At 37.1% G+C, this 20,307-nt stretch overlaps 1 protein-coding gene across 3 annotated transcripts in view; it reads left to right on the top strand.

The window, feature by feature from the left end:
* Positions 1 to 20,307, top strand: part of ripor3 (RIPOR family member 3) — a 34,266-nt gene that overhangs the window by 6,359 nt on the left and 7,600 nt on the right. Inside the window, exons 2-19 of one of the 3 annotated variants that reach the window (XR_009206055.1) lie at positions 4,454 to 4,562; positions 6,740 to 6,889; positions 7,072 to 7,150; positions 7,416 to 7,439; positions 7,573 to 7,626; positions 8,189 to 8,338; positions 8,823 to 8,886; positions 8,962 to 9,005; positions 10,124 to 10,249; positions 12,761 to 12,906; positions 13,280 to 13,355; positions 13,448 to 13,660; positions 13,746 to 14,129; positions 14,227 to 14,366; positions 16,151 to 16,340; positions 17,499 to 17,628; positions 19,500 to 19,661; positions 19,834 to 19,903. Coding sequence is in view for 2 of the 3 variants with exons in the window: in XM_058402976.1 (XP_058258959.1) it covers positions 4,465 to 4,562; positions 6,740 to 6,889; positions 7,072 to 7,150; positions 7,416 to 7,439; positions 7,573 to 7,626; positions 8,189 to 8,338; positions 8,823 to 8,886; positions 8,962 to 9,005; positions 10,124 to 10,249; positions 12,761 to 12,906; positions 13,280 to 13,355; positions 13,448 to 13,660; positions 13,746 to 14,129; positions 14,227 to 14,366; positions 16,151 to 16,340; positions 17,499 to 17,628; positions 19,500 to 19,661; positions 19,745 to 19,903 (2,389 nt within the window). In the remaining variant the exon portion in view is untranslated. Of the gene's footprint in view, positions 1 to 4,453; positions 4,563 to 6,739; positions 6,890 to 7,071; positions 7,151 to 7,415; positions 7,440 to 7,572; positions 7,627 to 8,188; positions 8,339 to 8,822; positions 8,887 to 8,961; positions 9,006 to 10,123; positions 10,250 to 12,760; positions 12,907 to 13,279; positions 13,356 to 13,447; positions 13,661 to 13,745; positions 14,130 to 14,226; positions 14,367 to 16,150; positions 16,341 to 17,498; positions 17,629 to 19,499; positions 19,662 to 19,744; positions 19,904 to 20,307 lie in introns of all 3 variants that reach the window. The other 2 variants (XM_058402975.1, XM_058402976.1) reach the window with 2 other exon arrangements.

Genomic DNA, 20,307 nt, shown 5'->3' with positions numbered 1-20,307 from the left:
GAAGTACAGGAAGTGTGGAGATTTCCACATCAAACATGCTGCCAGAAGAAGAGCTACCCAAGTCAAGGTGCTTAACAGAAGGTGGATATAGGGTAGGAGAAGGAAAAGAGAAAGATACCCCCTATAAAACACAAATATCAGGTCAAAACATGAAACTACAACTACAGAGTATACAGAGTTACAGAGTATATTGTGGCCAAAGAAAGTGGTTGCTCTCAAGGTTTCTTTTTTGTTACTTCTCAGGGAGATTTTCCATGTCATCATCAGCTGATGCTGGCATATTATAGACAAATATAAACCCAGATTCATGTAAAACCTTCTGACAATGTCCATTGTTTTTTTGGGGGGTGAGAATCACTGGTATCTCAGCAGTAGCCTATGTAACTCCAAAGACAGAGAAAGAGACAGAGAGAGAGAGAGAGAGAGAGAGAGAGAGAAACAGAATATAAGCTATTCTCCTGAGTAATGAAATGATTAAAGACAATGTATAGTGTGGGCAAAAGGGACACAATTGCTGTTCATCCAGGTTATCAAAATGAATATTAAAGACTTTAATAATTGATGATTTGCAACAACCATGAAACAAACATGTTTGAGATAAAAGCCACAAACAGTGGCTTTTTTTTTTTAGTGGCTACAGACATGTAGAATATGGCCCAAATGATTTTATTATAAAAATTTCAAATGTGTTGAATTTAGGTCAATTTTTTGTGTGACACTTAGATCTAGCTGATGTATGTAACAGGTTCCAGGTGGACTAGCTTGGCCGGTGCCCCGAGAAGCCCAAATTGAAGTGTGATGAATAGTTCTACAGCATGTTGAGAAAGCCATTTTCTCCTGTAATTTGGCAGCAAGGGAATCTAATCTTGTTTAAGTCAAGGGTGAAATAAAAACAAGCCATTCCTAGCAGGAAACTCATCAATACAAGCCACTGGATTGGCATTAAATTTAAAATCCCCATTCACCTTGCGGAGATCCACATAAAACCAGACCACATAAAAAACAGCAGCTTTGGGCATCAGCACAATGGGGCTGTTTCAGTCACTGTGGGACTTCACTATCACTTCTCCAGTGATTCATCCTGAACCATAGTTTTTCATCACCATATAACATTCACAAAAGCATGAGTGAAAGATATTTTGTTGGAATTCATACATTTATTCATACAAACATTCATTTTTTAATAATAGCATGACAATGTCTTCTGTATGAATAATAAATGAAGTTTACATTTACATTTACATTTCTGGCATTTGGCAGACGCTCTTATCCAGAGCAATGTACAAAAGTGCTTTAAGTCTCTATCAGTGAATATATTAACACTGGTTCAATAAGTTACAGACTTAGGATACCATCAGCCTAAAACTGAGTTGGTGTGTTTGTGTGTGGTTTTTTTTTTTTTTAATTTTTAAAATTTTTATTTTTTAAACATATAACAATACATAAAAACATGGAAAAATAAGAGCTAGTTTAAGTGGCTGTACGGATATCTAGGGGAAGTTCATTCCACCACCTCGGTGCCAGAACAGAGAGGTTGCGAGCAGTGGCTGAAGGGGAGATTATTGAGTTATTCAGAGATAATGCAAGATCCTGGGCTGGGGATGAATTGCCTTGGATGACCAGCAGTTCAGTTTTGCTGGGATTGAGTTTCAGCTGATGAGCTGTCATCCAAGATGAAATGTCCGCCAGACACGCTGAAATCCGAGCAGAAGCCGTGGTATATGAGGGAGGGAAGGAGAAGATAAGTTGGGCGTCATCAGCATAGCAGTGGTATGAAAAGCCATGTGAGGATATAACTTTGCCAAGAGAATGGGTGTAGAGGGATAACAGGAGAGGACCAAGTACTGAGCCTTGTGGGACACCAGTAGAGAGTCTGCATGGAGCAGATGTTAATTCCTTCCATGTTACCTGATATGAGCTACCATGCAGGTAGGAAGCAAACCATTCCCATGCTGTTCCACAAATTCCAAGACTCCTGAGGGTAGACAAGAGAGTCTTGTGGTTAACTGTTTCAAATGCTCCAGAAAGGTCGAGGAGGATGAGGACCGATGACAGCTTGGCTGATCTAGCAGCATGTAGTTTCTCAGTGACTGCCAAAAGGGCAGTGTCTGTGGAATGTGCTGCTTTGCAGTCAAACTGGTAGGAATCATGGAGGTTATTCTGCACGTCAGACAGCTGATTATGAACAATTCGTTTGAGAATTTTTGAAAGAAAGGAGAGAAGTGATACCGGTCTGTATTTACTGATGTCAGAGGGATCCAGAGCAAGTTTCTTCAGTATAGGGATAGCCCTTGCTTTCTTAGAGGTAGTTGGTACCTGACCAGATGTTATGGATCCATTGATGACTGTGGTGATGAAGGGCAGGAGGTCAGGTGAGATGGTCTGGAGTATAGTGGAAGGGATTGGATCCAGTGGGTAGGTGGTATGATTGCAGGACTGGATGATTTGCAAAACCTCTTCTGCTGCTATGGTTGAGAGATGCTTCAATGAAGGAGTATCTGAGTCCTGACTGTGTAATGTAGATGAAGTTGGGGCAGGCATGAAGGTCTGGCAGATCTTTTCAATCTTCTCTGTGTAAAACGTGGCGAAACCTTCAGCAGTCAGGGAGGATGGAGCCGGTGTAGTCGGAGGGTTGAGTAGTGCAGAGAAGATGTTGTGGAGCTTTCGGGGATCTTGTGCAGAAGCTTCAAGCAGAGGATAGAGCAGTCGGTGTAGCAGTGTTCTGTGGGGATATCCAAGTCTCGGTTAATGCCAGAAAATCAAAGGAATAGTGGGAGGCTAAAGCTGAGATGAAATCAGCCTTCCTTACAGCAGACTGGCAGTTCCAGAGCCCACCTACCACCGCTGTTTGAGACTGAGACAACAGGGGAGGGTAGATGAGATTGCTGGAAACATGACCTCTGCTTCGTGGGTGAGAGTGCCTATGTCTGTAAGCGGTAACAACAGAGATGGGTTTGAGGCACATGTCTGTGGCTTGGTCAAAGTGAGGTTAAGTATGAGTTAAGAATGTAACAGAACAAGAAAAGTATGTGAGTAGACACTTACTATTTAAGATATTTTCGGGTCTTGTCAGAGCTACCTGCAAACCTGCAAGCCTTCAATATAAATTAGTAAGCCCTGCCCACAATTCACACCTTAAAGGAGACTGAAACTACTCTTGATTAATCACCTGAGACAACTAAGAAGCATAGACCAACACTAAAGGATCAACAAGCTATACAATATAACACAGTTCCTATAACAACTCAAGAACCAACCAAGTTAAACAAATAGTACACAAAAGTAAGAATCTTACCTTACCAGATGGAATAGATTCAAAGGAAGAGCTAAACCACACTGAAGTGCATTGTTGTGTATGCTAAAACCTATATAATCAAAACAATAAAAATGTACATTTACAAAACTATTTAAAGTTCTATTTGACTTTTTATTCTGCAATCATTATGGCTTCCAATCCATTTAGCCATGTTGTTTCTTTGATGTAGTATTCTTCCAGGGAGCTTTACATGTTGATTATCATTACAACAAAGGTTACCACATTTCATTATACCAAAAGTCTGCAATGCTGGGAACTTGACAATTTGGCCCATCTGTATTGAAGTTCAACACACAAATCACCTTGGGTATGTAACCTGGTGCCCTGAGAAAGTTAACACTATGTGGAAACATGCCGATTGTATAATAACAGTTATAGAATAATGATGGCTGCTGCTGCCATGAGATCCAACAGCCTCTGAGTTGATGAACTGCTAAATCTTGGCCTAGCCCTTCCCAATCCGGAACAGGACCCTCTGAACTGGTGGAGAGGGCAAGAGAAATGCCTGCAAAAGCCTGACTCTCATTATTACCTAAAAAGAGAGCCAGTCAGGAGCGGAGCTTTTTCACTGAGAAACGCTCTGAACACAGTCAGCAAAAACCAAGATTGAAAATTATTTTTAACACTGTCTCATACTGGACACTGTCCTTGTGGTAATATTTCAGTTGGCAGGTCCCTTGAAACTTTTTTAACTATCCCATTTCTAGGACAAATGCACCTAGAGGGGATTCTTGAACCACTTCTTAATTTAATCCAGTTGTGATGCTAAAACATATACACAAAAACTAATCCAGAACAGATGTTTATATTCAGGCAAATCACACAAATAATGAGCATTACAATATGGCAATATGATATTTTCAAACTTTCAAACTTTGTTTGTTCCAGTAAAGTACTGCACATTCACTGTACATTTTATACATAGATGACTTGCATCACATAGAGACAGTTATTTAACATAATTGAATACATTTTTTACAGGGTAGTATTTCATTAAGTTTCAACAACTGGAAACAAACCATAGGCTAAATGGATATTTGCATGTAAACAAAGTTGAATGATGAAAATTACTGATGAATGATAAATGATGAAAAAAATGTGTGTTTATACATTTTATAATATTTGTCTGCTTTGCAGGGGCTCAGGGGATGTCGGTGAAGTTGCAATTTGATTCTCCAGGAAAAGGTGGCATGGTGCAGAGGAGTTGCTCCTTCACTGGAGTTAACACACTGACCAGCAGACATAGGTATGTTTTGAGTGTTTATATCCTCTAAATGGTTCCTAGCCAACTGTTGGTGTTTTCTGCACTGGTATGGGTATATACTTGTGTGAGTGTTTGGAGTGGGGTGAGGGAATTTCAATGTCATGCACAGTGTTAAAAGGTTACATAGTTATTTAGGTTAGAAAGGTATTTAGAATTCATCAATATTGCAATTGCAATGCAACCATTAGAGCAGTTCAAATGAAAAGGAGCAGGTGTTTATAGCAGCCTCTGAAGAGTAATTATAAACTGATGTCTCTAATGGCAACCAAAAATAAAAAATAACTGCCTGTTTTATTGATTAAATTAGTCATGTCTGTATCTTTTGTCAGACGGCATGGATGTGCTAGGTGGGAGGGATAAATATTAAAGCACTTTTACAGATGTATGTATTTGATTTACAGTGATTGTACTATTGGGAGATCAGGTCCAATTATGTTCTATGCTATGTGCACAATATGATCAAGTTTCCTCTTGTTGTGATAGTATTACCATCCCAGGATGATGTCAGGATGCTTTGGATGCTACCTGAGTGAAAAATGCAGATCTTTAGCTCTTTACTTTTCTGAGGTAGTCAAGTATTTGTTTCTTTATAATGTTGGTATTCAGGTTCCACTTAAAACAAGATGATGATTTGTTACTAGGAATTTGAATGATTTTTATGATTACACATGATGATTACAGCACAGTTGTCGAATTACAGCAAGCAAACCAAGGTACAGCATACATATTATTTTTGACCTATGTAGCTTTTTGGTTTTACTAAATGCAGCGAGCACAAATGGTACAGTAGCAGTAAAACTGCAGAGTCACAGCCTGATATACTGGAGCCTGCCATAAATGAAAACAGTTACTCCATCCCACCACCCACAATCACATGGCTTTACCTGCAGGATTTGTTTCACTTTGTAGAACAGAAGAAAGAGTATTTTATGTTCAGATGCCTGCTCTGCCTCAGTAACATACGATTTTGTGTAAAAAGAATTCTCCATTATATTTGAGAAAATATGTAGAGGTGAGCATGTCCTGTGGTAATCATTATGATTTTCGATTTTCTTTCATTTGAAATCTAATGTTAGCTTGCAGTAATGAAGGATTTCATTGTGTATTTGAATAAATCTGTCATTATATTAATTATGTTGTGTATGGCTAGTTACGCTTTAGTTAGCTGAGTAAGCTAATGTAATCAGTAACTCTTGAGCAGCAGTCTATATTGACATTACAATATACAACACCACAATAACCCAATAGCTCAACTTTTATTGCTGATATTTCAGTCACCAAGTAAAATTTCTTTTTCATAGGTTTTTATGTAAAGAATAAGATTACTGCACAAATACTGTAATTGCCCCTCACACACCAAAGCATTACTTACTAAATACTGAAATATTAACTGTGCTGGATTTGAACCCCCTTTCTGTATGAGTTACCAAGTCAGACTGTCCCGCTGTAGTACTTATTATTTTCTTCTGCTGTGATGTATATGTTTTCATTTCCCATGTCCCCTTGTACAACTTGACTGTTAAGAATAATGTTAACTGCATCATGATCATTTCTCAGACCTGGTATTAACAGGCATGTGTGAGTAAAGTGACAGATTGTTCTCACATAAAATGAATAGTTAATTACAAAAATGACAACATTAGAACTAGGATAAATGTAATACTTTTTTTTTTTTTTTACTTAAGTACATTTGGTTACAAATACTTTGTACTTTAACTAAAGTAGAAACTCTAGGAAAAAAAAGTAGGACTTTTACTGGATTAACATTTTAACTAGAGTATCTGTACTTTGACTCAAGTGCACTTTGCCCACCATGGATTAATTGACATCAGAAAATAACTATTTTAATATATTTTACCAGACTTGCTTTTAAGCCCTATACTCATATTTAAAGAAAAAAAAATCTGCCACTATGAAACACTGTACGATAAGATATTAAACTTGACACATCCAGAAATGCCTTTCCTGAGAAGAATTGGAGAACTGGCTCATTGAGATATGTACTTAATGAGTACAGAGAGAGCTACTAGAGTACAGAGAATTTGTTGCAGATTTCAGAGAAAAGTGAGATACATTTTAGTGCACATGGCTACATATTAAATTATTTTTTCTTTTGTCGTCTCCCCATTCCATCCCGTCTTATCCCAACCACTCCATAGGCTATCTTATGCTCGTACTTCTCTTCGCACCAAAGGCCTGCCAGGAAAATCTACAAGAATTTCCACTTCTACTCAGGTGCTTGGCAGCATTTGGGCACAGCAGCCTGAGCAGGTGGACAGAGTGTTTCAGGCTTTACAGAAGGGGCTCAAGTATGATTGAATTATTTCATTGTTATACCCAGCCAGTGTGTTGGCATTCTGTCTAAAATAGTAATTAACAACTTAATGTAACACAAAGGAAATCCATAAAAATAATTATTATGGGTTGTATTTAGATGTTTAATAGCTCAAATTAAAAGCTGTAGGAAATGATATCAGCGTTTTGTTCATAGGGAGTATCTTGAAAACCACAAAACAGAGCTGGAATACCTCTTATCCCAGCAGAAAGACACTACCAGGAATTCAAGACTGGTAAGACTGACTCTTTTGCAGTTCCATATTCTTTGGTAATAGCTTTCTACAAGCAATGATTGTGCAGATTAATGTAATTCTAGGAAGCATTAGCAAAATGATGCAAAAAATAAATAAATAAATAAATAAATAAATAAATAAATAAATAAAAATATATACAGTATATATACAGTATATATACAGTATATATATATATATATATATATATATATATATATATATATGCGTGTGTGTGATTTTAAGCATTTTCTATTATATCTTTTAGGCTTTTTTCTATGACTTAGAGAAGGTGAGTTTTTCTTTGGTTCCATGCACACTTGCACACTATTTATTTATTTATTAATTTATGTAAAGATTTATTTATTGTCTCAATTTGAAGTTGTCAAATGTACCGGATAAATGTCTTTTTTCCACAACATCAGGAAATAAGAGCCTTGGAAAGATACATACGCCGACTGGAGTTTCAAATTAGTAAGGTAAGGCCAGAACTTAAACTTTTATTTTCAGCCAATGGTAAATTACTTATGAGATGTCTGGTGAGATTCATACTGAAATGCATTTGGATTAAGGTGAAATTCATCAAGTGATGTTTTTCTAGACACACATTATATGAGAGAATCCTGTTTTAAAAGGTGACGTGGCTTTCAGGTGTAATATATTTGAAAAATATATATCTTTGCATCCACACTAAAGGTAAAAAGCATCTAAGCAAGATGTGATTTAAATACAATTACAAATTTTATTATTTTAGGAAATTTAGCAGCAATCAACACAAAACATGTTAAATCATACTACAGAAAAATGGTCTTGTAAATGCACCGATTGGATTTCTCCCCCAATTCAAGCTACTGTAGATAACACAATATAAATTGCAAAGAGATAAAAGTAAGAAAAGCACACTACACTAATGAAAAAAGAAAACAAAAGTGATGACCTCTTAGCCTGTCATACCAGCAGCATAATTATCATCTATTCTCATGGATGTAACCTCAGGCCTTCATCTTTATAAAGCTAGTGTTGTCTTACACATTAATACAGGTGGAAGGGTTGTATGAGACATATTGTATCCAGTGGAGATTATGTCAAGGAGCTGTTAATATGAAGCGAGCATTTTCACTCTCTCCCTCCTCACGGGAATCACGAGAGAGTCTACTGGAGCTGAACCGCAACCACAGGCTCAGCTTAGAGGTACATGTGTGAACACATCCATACACAATATTTCTGCAATATCTACAATAGCTCTATCAAATAACTTTTAGTCCTTCTATTTTCTAGTTGAATTTCAGTTGAAGCTAGCTGCAGTCTAGCTTAATTGTCAAAGCTAGTATTTAATTATTCCATTCCAGTATTTTAATACTGTTGGCTGGCACCTCTATATAAATTGTCTTCCCAACTAAAGTAGGCTTGTCAGGCCTGGAATAGAAATGAGATATCACATAAGTATGATATCTAACTCTATATATTACATATCACTGTTGCAACTGTTAATATACTCTACACTTCCTTTACGCTAATAGATCAAATAACAACAGTTTAAATTTTCAGTAAGGCAGGCTTAGCTGACAGCCTGTGGTTAATTCATAGTTAACAAGATCTTATTAGTTATGCAGTTACTTTATTAGTTGATGGCACAGCACCATGGTAAACTTTATTAATCTGTTGATGTTCATAGGATATGTGCTCATTGGAAGGGGAGTTAGAGATTCTACTGGGAGAGCTGCAAATCAAAATGAAAGGTATAACCAGTTTATGGTTAAATATATAAGTCTTTATTCTTCCACTTTGTGTAATCATTCTCTTTTTCCTGGCAGGTTTGATTGGCTTTGCTCGTCTCTGCCCAGGGGATCAGTATGAGGTAAATAATAGGTTTGCACAGTCCTCTCCCAGGCAATGCTGATCTTTTCTATACACAACTTGTGTAGTATCCCCACTGGGTTTAGACATACAGGGACATTGTATAATTTTACATATATATGTTTTTTATTCAAAAAAGGATAAACACTATTTTAATTTAGGGGTTCTAGGATTTTCTTCTTCTTCTTCTTCTTCTTCTTCTATATAATATTCTTTGCTAAAACAGAGAGCAAAGACCATAAGAAACACCAAAATTAGGAGGAAAGATACTCACTACTCAGGCACATGAAAAGAACCTGACATTTTGTGTGCTATATCTGTGTGCTACTCTGTAAGTGAATTTTTGGTGATGGGCTAATCATTAAACATGGCTGGCATTGACCAATCAGATTTAAGCAGGTAATTGACAGTGTCACAACGCAATCCTCACAAAACTTCAATTGCAATCTCATGGAGGGACCCCATGCTATCTGATGCAATCTCACACAGATGGCCCACTGGAGAGTACTATTCATGTCTGTGCAAATAGTTAAATTCTGCTAAATCCATACAAAATAGACTTTGGAAACTTTTAGGTCCACCCACACACATTTGGGACAAAAAACGTTTATAATCATTTATAATTATCAAAAACAGGCTGCCATTTTTAAGCAATATGGTCAACGTATGCCAATCAATTTGCATGGGGTGGAGCCTAATTTACTCAAGATTAGTTGCATAGATTTACACTAAATTCAAATTATGGATGTAAACAGGCCGTTTCTCAATAACGGAAAGTATGATTAAGCTGAAATTCCATGTGCTGTATTGTTCTGCTAATCTGTAACTGAATTTTATTTTTTTTTTACATTTGTGTTGGGTTTCTCCAAACTATGGCCACCTTCAGCCATACTGCAGAACCCAGTGTGGAAAGGAGTATAAGTGTTTATTCACACACACTTACAAAAACTTAACCACCTAAAAAAAATAAAAACAAATCAGTTGAAAAGGGCCTGTCAGACTTGCTGCTTTCACTCCGTTCAAGTTCAGATTCATGCTCCTAGCTGTCCTTTAATCCTTTAAACAGCTAAACAATAGTTGATATACACATATACAAACCAAACCTCTCTCACTATGTAGGTGTTAATACGACTGGGACGACAGCGATGGAGAATCAGAGGGCGGATTCAGACTGATGACCAACAGCTGTGGGATGAAGAGCAAATGGTTTTCCTCCCTCATATCCATGAGAGCTTTGAGATCAAGGTGAGTGATGCGTACCCACACACACCTGTTCAAACAGAACCACCTCTGAAGGCCGTGATGACAGAATAGTGCCTTATATGTTCATTCATGATGGCTGCATCAGGTATTACATGACCACAGACAAGGTTATTTAGGTTAGACAATTTATTTAGTTTATTTGTATTATAGTGATATTGATTTTTTTCCATTGCATGCAAGTTTCCATTTAAACAAATCTCCATAAGCATAAATTAAATGTCCAGAACCGAAAGCCTAAAAACAGACAGGAAAACATTCACTTCTGCAGTTTCAGGTTCAAGGAGAGCAGGGGAGGATATAATGATATTATCAGCTGTGCAGTCAGGAACTGTGGCCTGTGCAAAAAACTCAGCTGGATGGTGCATTTTAAAAGTGACACTTCAGTGCATTTCGATATAATCCTTTTACAAATTGGTTGGGATTATCAGCACCATAAAGTTATTTGTAATGTGTTTTAGATTTTACAGATAATGGGATATGTTTATGTAATTATTTTATTAATAGTTTTTTAAATGTTATTTAAAGCTGGAGAGACATTTCAGGTGGGAGTAGCTGTGCTCAGGACAGCCATAGCCTGGACACTTTATGGAATAAATGTAATTTGTATTTTGACTCCAAAGGCCAAAGTTTTCTCCTCCAAAGGCATTTTAGGGGAATTTCAATGGATGAAAGAATATATAATCCACTCTGGATAATTAAAGAATTATCCATTTTCTTTTCAGAATGGGTATAATGGATGGATGATGCATATCATAATCAACATTTACAGTAAATGCTGTTATTACTAAATATAATATCCTACTGTAATGTCATTTTACAGTAAAAACAGCAATAGATTGTATTTTTAAAGGGGAATGTATAATTACTGCTTTTCATACTGTACATAAGGTTGAATTACTGAATTATTAAAAATATAAGTTTTTGTTATTTTGCATAACAGTACTGGCAATAGGAAATGGAAAACAACATATTTTTGTGTGAGTTTTAAAACATTTTTAAAACAAAGAGCAGAAAATTCAGGTCAAAATATATGTGGAACAAACTAAAGCATATGAAAAGCTCAGAAAATATTAGGTTACTATATGAATACTCAAACAAACAATTAATTTGCCTTATCATGCTCCAAAGTCCATTCATCATCACAGACACAAATATAAGATTATTCAGATGAAAGTTATTTCTCCATCACGCAGCATCATCTATTTATGCGTCACAGGCAAACTAACACTAAGAAAACAAAAACAAAGACATTTTTAGAACTTCTAGACAAAGAAATTTCTAGAACTTGAAATGCCTATGAAAAAAAAAATCCAGAATGGAATTTGATATATAATACAGTATGATACTATATTACAGACTAAACTAAAATATCAAAAATAAAACTTTTACAGGGAAATACAGTAAAATACAGTTAGAAATGACCTAATTAAGATTTACAGTAGAGTTACAGTGTTCTGAACAACACAGTAAAGCATGGAGTGGGTACCATTATGTTGTGATGATGCCTTTCTTCTGCAGGGACTGGGAAACTGGTTATGGTTGAGGGCAAAATGGATGGATACAAATACAAGGAAATCCTAATAGAAAACCTGTTCCAGTTTGCAAGAGACCTGAGACAGACTCATAGGTTTCAATGGCCAGAATTCGCTAGTCCAAAGACTTCACCATGTGCCATATACATATAAATTGGTCTTCAACAGTCTCTATCCAATCCTGTGAAGAAAAATGGGCAAACATCTCAGGGTACAGATGTGCAAAGGGCCTAAGGGTTTTAATAATTTGCAACTATCAATTGTCAATTGACAATTAACCTTTGTGTCACTATCAATTAACCTTTGTGTCACAATATTCTTTTTATTATCTTTTTCCCCCAAATGTTAGACATTTTTTTGTCAAATCAAATAGTAAATAAAAATTAAGTAGAAAAGTAAAAGTATGTGTTAGCTTGTTGACTGGCTTCAACAAATGTGTCTGGTTGATGGCACTGAACCTATGCAAAAGTACCAGCCAGAAGGTGACTGCTTCAGTTCAACGACCTTCTCTGTCTGCTTTGGGTATGGTCTTGGACAGTACCAGTACTATCAAAAACACAGTACCTGAGTTTTTGGGTGAACATGAAGCTGCTTCTCTCTCTTCCAGCACTATGAAATATAACTAGAGGCAGTGCCTCTCTGGGGGCCAGACCAATCGTGCATAAACTCAGCTCTTCTGACAGCTGGATTATCTAGCTGGCTCTCTGGTGGCACACTACAGGCTTCCCTCGCTAATGACAAGAGTTTGGATGAAGAGCAACCCATTTATATCTTCCTAACAAAGATGCTTTATCCATGTATGGCTCAGAATAATCCTGGAGATCAGGTGACAAGGGAAAGGGAACTCTAAGGGTAGCCTTATATTTACCTGGTTTGTGACTGCAGGATATAAATGCTAAGTGATTTGTTGGCATACTTTGCAAAGTAACATAACCATCATATGACATCATGTACCATTCAGGTAACTGAGGTGAAGAGCCTGAGCTCCATCTTAGTTGGAATGGTGACATGTAAATGTGCAGACTTCTACAGTGCACATCCACAAATGATGATGGTTGACATTACGGAACTGGGAACCATCAAACTCCAACTGGAGGTGGTATGGAAGTAAGTAGTACTTTCTTTTGGAATATATTTTCTTAACTCATTATCTTTTGCAGGGAATATTCATAGGTTCTAATTGAAACCTCACTTCCAGCATCACATGCTATTAACTGAAATACAGAGAAATACCATGGAATTGCCATGTGTGTTAAAAACTATTAATCTCATATCCTTAATACAGTTAGGATCCCAGGTGATAGCAGTTGATATTTGGCCTTATTTTTTTAATCTTAAACATCACTTGTCTAAGACTTCAAGCTGTTGTAATTTTGTTCTGAGCTTGGTTTACATCTAGTGTGTTTAGACTTATAGTGGTTAGAACAGTGGCACTGAATTTAAGATGGCTTCTATGGTGTTACTCACTCTTTATATGTAGTCCTTTTGACAGTGGCATGGTGAAGAATCTTATGTCATCTTCCAGTCGACAGTCTACCAACAGCAGGAAAAGACCGGTGAGCAGCTCCACCTCCTAACACTCCCACTTTTGCAGACATATACTTTTATTGAAATGTAAACTTGAAAATAATGTCATGCATCTATTCAGCCTATGATGCACCAGTTTCAAGACGCAGATGGATCTTTCTCCATTGACTCATGTGAATCCAGGGGTGTGTCTCTGCTTAATTTTCTGTCTGAATCTACCCAGACAGTCTCTCCTTTGGTCTATGACAGGGCCAGTCATCCCCCAATCTTCCCTGAACTTTCCATGGATTGTCAGTCAGTGGATATTGACCTTTTACAGACACCCCTTGGAAAGGTAGAATACATGCAAAACTTTATTGGAAAAAACATAGGCTTCTAAACAGTACATGACCTTCTAATTTTCTATTTTCAATCTTCAGGGAGATAAAAGTTGTGAATTGCCTTCAGAGCCCAAGCCCAGCTCTCCTGATCCAGGTGACAGCAATCGGGACTCTATAACTATTGTTCCATGTTACAGCACTCCTGACATTCTTCAAAAAAATGGTGTGGTGACCACCAACCAAGAAGTGGAACCAGTGAAGTCAAAAGTGGCTACAAATGATCTCATAGAGAAAGCTGAAGAAGAGGTTAAGAAAAGGCCAAAGGTCTTAGGGATGAGTGTAGGGAATTCCCAAAGAAGAGCAGTGGCCATGAAGGTTGGACTGGTGCAAGCACAGGTTGCTACTATCTTGCAGGAGATGAGTTTTGTGAAGGAGTTAAAGCATCTGAATTTACAAATACAGCAGCTTAACCAGATCTTAAAGGTGAACCTGGTCTTAAACGTGTTACAGTTACTACCAACCCTAAGATGTTTAATGATTGATCACCCATTTTTTCCCATTTACTCTTCCTTTATTTTAGAGGGACATCTACATTCTTCAGACTACCTCTAGTAAGGCACTAGATGTTGAGGAAGAGGAAGTTCTGGGCAGTTTTGACTTTTTGTCTTTCGATTTCAACACAGAAGACACCAACTCTTGCAGCAGGCATATGGACACTAGGTACAGTAGACTAAAGCTTATTTACTAATGGTAGAATTAATTTGGTCAGCCACTTAATGTAGAAGATGGCATCTGTAACTGATAAAATATCACATACATATACATACAAGTGGGCATACAAGGACTAAAAAGCAAATTCAATTCAATTTTATTTATATAACACTTTTAACAATGGACATTGTTGCAAAGCAGCAAAACAGGAATATAAAAAACAAAAAAAATTCTAAAGTTTAACATTTAAATTTATATTAATCCATAATGAGCAGGCCAGAGGCAATAGTGGCAAGGAAAAACTCTCTGAGAAGATATGTTGAAGAAACCTTGAGAAGAACCAGAATCAAAAGGGAATCCATCCTCATCAGGGTTACATATGTAGTGCAATTATATTTTTCTTTCAATAACTGTTCACTATATAGTCACATGCAAATGTGTAACCAGGAGCTTTTTAGCAACTTATGAGTATGCACATAATTTCTGAAATCAGATGTTCAATAACAGAGACCTGAGCACAAAACTGATTGTGGCAACAGCAGTCCAAAGCCTCCATGGTATCCAAGTGGTACTATCCACAGCAATTCTTTGTATATCTAGGTTGTCTATGTGGGACCATAGACTCCAACCATAAGTTGGTCATCAGAATGAATCAGGTAGGTCTGGAGAGCAGAAATGGTTAGTAACACTGGTACTTTGTGCATGCTAGAATGTGGCACAGAGAAGAGGGTGTCCTGGGACATACAGGAACAAGCCATTCCACAGTCATTAAAACTGAGTGCATGCTTGAGAGTGGGAGGGTGACAACATCCAAACATCCCAGTTCATCAAAACATTCTAGGCCATAGAATGCTCCAGATCTTCTCCTTTACCTAAGAAAAAACTATTCATACAAGGCTTGAATAAACAGATGTGTTTTCAGCCTATACTTAAACACTGAGACTGTGTTGGAGTCACAAACACTTATTGGAAGACTGTTCCATAACTGTGGGACTTTGTAAGAGATAGGTCTGTCCATGGGTGTCACTAGGCTCTTTTTAAATTCTGTGATTCTCCATAATCTGTACACAAATTCGTGAGCTGAGCCCCCCTTAAATGAAAATCCTAGAATCGCCCCTGGGTCTGTCCCCACTGTAGCCTATACTTGAGGTACCAACAAATAGCCTGTATCTTTTGATCAACTTAGGCATGGCGAATCATAAAAAGCAAAAGGTTTGCTCAGGTACTGCGTGTGAGACCATTCAGTGCTTTATAGGTGAGTAGTAGTAGTAGTTTATAATCAACATGAAATTTGACTGTGAGCCAATGCAGCTAATTTTGCGTACCTTAAGATAGAGTCTCTTGAGTTTCTTTCAGGGTTCACTGAGGAGAGCAAACCACAAGTGTAGAGGAGTGGTACTCCCATGGGCAAACCCTAGAGTCAGCTTTGAGTTTGGTGGTTAGTAACTCCGCCTAAGGCATCCAGACTTTGCCCTACAGAAACTATCACTAATGATGGAGGCTAAACATGACTCCATCATTAGTTATAATATTCAGATTATGACTCCATAATCTGAATATTATTTTAAAAAGATCTGATACAGATGGCCTCTGCTTCTTGTCTTTATAAAACTAAAGAATCATACTTCAAAAACACTAACTGTGACAGAAAAAAGTGCAACACGAAAGTGAAAAATAAAATTAATGAAAAATGCAAATTTATTGATGAAAAATAACTTTTCTTTTAACATTTATAAAGGTTGCTGCTGCAGTAGTAATACCATATTAATTGTTTCAGTTCTGCTTCATTTTAGGTTCAAAGGGAACACCGTGACAAGCCGAGAGGGAATTTCAGAAGATACAGTACTGTTGTCAGAACAGCAACATACAGGACACATAGCAAAAAGAACGGACAGTGAGAACAGAAGTCCACTCAGCACTGGGGAGTACACTCTGGATCTAGCCTTGGAGATCCACCTCAACATCTGTATTGCACTACTAAGAGTAAGAATGCATTATATGGCCAATATATCTTTTACAAAGATTGCAATATCTTTTCTAATTGCTGACAATCTGTTAGTATATGAGTCAGTTCAATTTATTAGAGAATGATGCCATGTATGAATGACGTATGTATGCCGTAAAGCCATTGGGAATATAACAGGTCTACCCTTATTACCCTTAATATACTAGCATCATACAGTATATCATACTTGGATGAATAAGTACTTTGTGCATATATTTGTCAATACACCATACATTTTCATACAGAATTTTATTTATCACACTGTGGCGGAATGCAACTCAAGAACCCAGAGGACTGAGGTTGATGTGAATGTTGAGCTCCTCATTTTTGTCTGTGCCCCTCGTGTTGTTTAAAAGCGAAATGAAAATTTATGTCAAAAAACTGCAACAGAATCATGGCAACTTTCCAGCAGCTTACTGTAGCCCAGCTCTCTAACACACTTTAGCCTGCTCTAAGTCAAGACAGACAGAGATCAATCTTTAGAGATCAATTGAAGATATTGTTTGTCCTAAATATACACTATCCTGACCAAAGTTTTGGGACACCCCTCCAAATCATGGAATTCAGGTGTTGTTTTTCAGGGGTTTGGGCCAAACTGTTCCCACAAAGTTGGGAGCATGAAATTGTCCAAAATGTCTTGGTATGCTGAAGCATTAAGAGTTCCTTTAACCAGAATTAAGGGGCCAAGCCCAACTCCTGAAAAACAATGTGTTTTGAGGTGTCCCAAAACTTTTGTATATATATATAAACAAAAGAGCACACAGAATAAATAAAAACATAGCCACTAATTTATTCATTCAAAATGTATGAAATAAAGGCATGCTAATATATCTTCTATCTATCTATCTATCTATCTATCTATCTATCTATCTATCTATCTATCTATCTATCTATCTATCTATCTATCTATCTATCTATCTATAGATAGATAGATCATCACCTGAATGAATTATGTAATGGCTACATTATTTTTTTCCACAATTAGCTAGCAGCACCTGGTTAAAATAAAAACTTAAAATAAAATTTAAAATAAATAAAGCAAAATAGCGTGAGCAATATTATAATAATAATAAGCTTCTTTGAGTTGCTTGGTGTTGAACTATTAATCCAGTTTTAGTCACTGCATTATCTTACAGGCACTGAGGGTGTCTAATTTGGAGTACATGCAACAGTACATCCTGGAAGAAATATCACATCAATGTGATGTACTTCAAAAAATTGCCTCTTTCACACAGAGCAAGACTCGTGATATCTCAGCAACAGAATGTAAGTGCCAAAATGAATAGTAGTGAAACAAATTTGCTTGCAATAACTGTGTATGTTGTACAATGCTGGTTTCACTCCTTATAACTAAAAAGCAGTAAATAATCAATAAACATTTAAAATCAATTGACAGTAAACACAAAACAAGTTAGCATGGTAAACACAAAATGGTAGCATCCTGTGGATATACAACTCTGGAAAAAATTAAGAGACCACTGCAAAATCTGGTTTTACTATTGATAGGTATGTGTCTAAGTGAAACAACTTTTTTTCTATAAACTACTGAACATTTCTCCCAAATTCCAAATGAACATATTATCATTTAGAGCAAAGAAAAACCAACTAATATTCATTTTTAAACAATATAATATTTATGTTTTAACATTTAAGTTCAAAAATCAATATTTGGTGGAATAACCCTGAATATCAATCACAGCCACTCCTGGCACAAAAATCCAAGCAGCTCAGCTTTGTTTGATAGCTTATGTCCATCCACTTTCCTCTTGAACATATGTTCCTGAACAAAAGTTTTCAATGGGGTTAAGGTCTGGGGACTGGGCAGGTCATGACAGAGTCTTTAAGTGGTGGTCATTGACATTGGAACATTGTCAGAGCAGAAGGAAGCAAGTTTTCTTCCTGGACTACTATGTGTGTGGCTTAATTCATGTGTCAAAGACAAATGTTCCCAATTCAAGCCTTTCTGAAGCACCCCAAGATCACCACAGATCCTCCACCAAATTTCCCAGTCGGAGCGAGACACTGTCGCTTGTAGGCCTCTCCAGGTCTCCATCTAACCATTACATGACCAGGTGTTGGGCAAAGATGACCAAAGGACCTTACTCCAGTCCTTTATGGTCAAATCCTCATGTTTTTTTGCAAACCTCAGCCTGGCTCCTCTTTGCTTATCATTGATGAAGGGCTTTGTTTCGAACCATCCTCGGCGTGCACTTCACTCCAGCTGCCGTTTGCCATTCTTTTTGTAGATCACTTGGTTCCTACGGTTGTTGAGTGACATTCTAATGAGATGGTGGTCATCCCGGTGAGTGGAGAGATGTTTTCGCCCTCTGCTGGTCTGTAGCTTTGTTGTCTTTAATGTCTGCAGCTTGACCTGGTTCTTATAAACTGCTGTCTTTGAAATTTTAAGGATGGAAGCAACCTAATGCTCACTGTATCCCCTTCTGATACTAATAACATGGTTTTTGCCGTACAGCTGGTCCTACTGGAAAAGGATAGTGATGACAACAGCAGTGGTTTTTATACTTTTCCTCGTTAACTAAGATTTGGTTGAGCTGTTCACCAAATCAGTACTTCATTAAGCAGAATGAGGTGTGCCTGTGTTGGACTTGGAATGGAATGACTGCCATACATTTAGAGATGATGATTTAAGAAAAATTTGGAATGGTCTCTTAATTTTTCCAGAGCTGTAAACACCAATCAGCCATAACATAATAACCACTAACTGGTGATTATCTCAATACACTCTCTCATTACATTACATCTTATTACATTGGCACCTGTCAAGGGGTGGGATATATTAAGCAGCAAATGGCCAGTCAGTTCTTGACAACTATCAAGATTAATGTTAGCAGTAATAAATCATCTACTGTAATTTAGTTGTATAGATTACCATTGTTGTTAAAGTAATAGATTATGAAACATGGTGGCATGCTTGAATGAAAGCAGTAGATCTTATTTGAAACTGCATATAAAAATGACATACCAACATTTTACCAACATACCAACTGAAATAATGTTGAAATGATATGTAAAGCTGTTACTTGGTCATAATATACTGTTAAGTTTAAGGTTCACCTAGATTTAGTGTCATAAAAACTAAAACTAAAAGATTTTTTTTAAACCTGATTTTCCTTTAGTGTGGTCTGGCGCACCAAAGCTGAAAAATGTTATGATGTTGTGGGATGAGTGCTGTGAAAGTGCTCCAGCATTTTGTTGCACTGCTGACTCATTCCTCAGGATTTTACGCAAGAGGTTCATTCACAATGTGAAAGCCAAGTTGCCAGGCCAGGCTGATACAGGTTTCTATTCTACTCTATTCTATTCTACTCTGTTCTGTTCTATAGAATAATTTATAATGAATTCTCCAATATATTTCTCCCAGTCTTTGCTCAGTTGTTGCAGCAGGTCCAGTCCCCCTCTATGATGGTCCCACTCACAGTATATGCAACAGATCTAGTGTCTTTGTTTCAGTTACATGTCTACCTCAACCGGTGGAAGGTCACCAACTTTGGAGAGCATATCTCTCAAATATCCAGAGAAGGTAAGTGCAAAATGTAGTTCAATAAATAGGTGCTACAAATACAGAGAAACAAGATATGCCAGAAAAAATAACAAAATAATAATAAATTAAATTTTCAGTAAAGACCAAACCTTAAATCCTAGCATTATGTTATTGTCAATGCTAATATTAACTTAAGATCCTAGCATATCATTGATGTGACTACTTGTCACTACTGTCCAGCACCCACCTTCCATGTGTCCTGCCTTAAACCACTAACCCAAGGCCCAGTAGCAGAGAAGTTTCCACCTATGACACCGCCAGGACCCCTCATCATAGAAGGATGTTTCTGAATGTCCTTGAGTGACACAGCACAAAACCTAGACTTGAAAATGGCAGTTCACAAACAGTCTGACTGAGCTTTAAGTGGATAGGCCAGGAAAAAT

Source organism: Hemibagrus wyckioides, linkage group LG11 (genome assembly GCF_019097595.1).
Source record: "Hemibagrus wyckioides isolate EC202008001 linkage group LG11, SWU_Hwy_1.0, whole genome shotgun sequence".
Taxonomy (NCBI): Eukaryota; Metazoa; Chordata; class Actinopteri; order Siluriformes; family Bagridae; genus Hemibagrus; species Hemibagrus wyckioides.
This window is presented reverse-complemented; position numbering and strand designations above follow the sequence as displayed.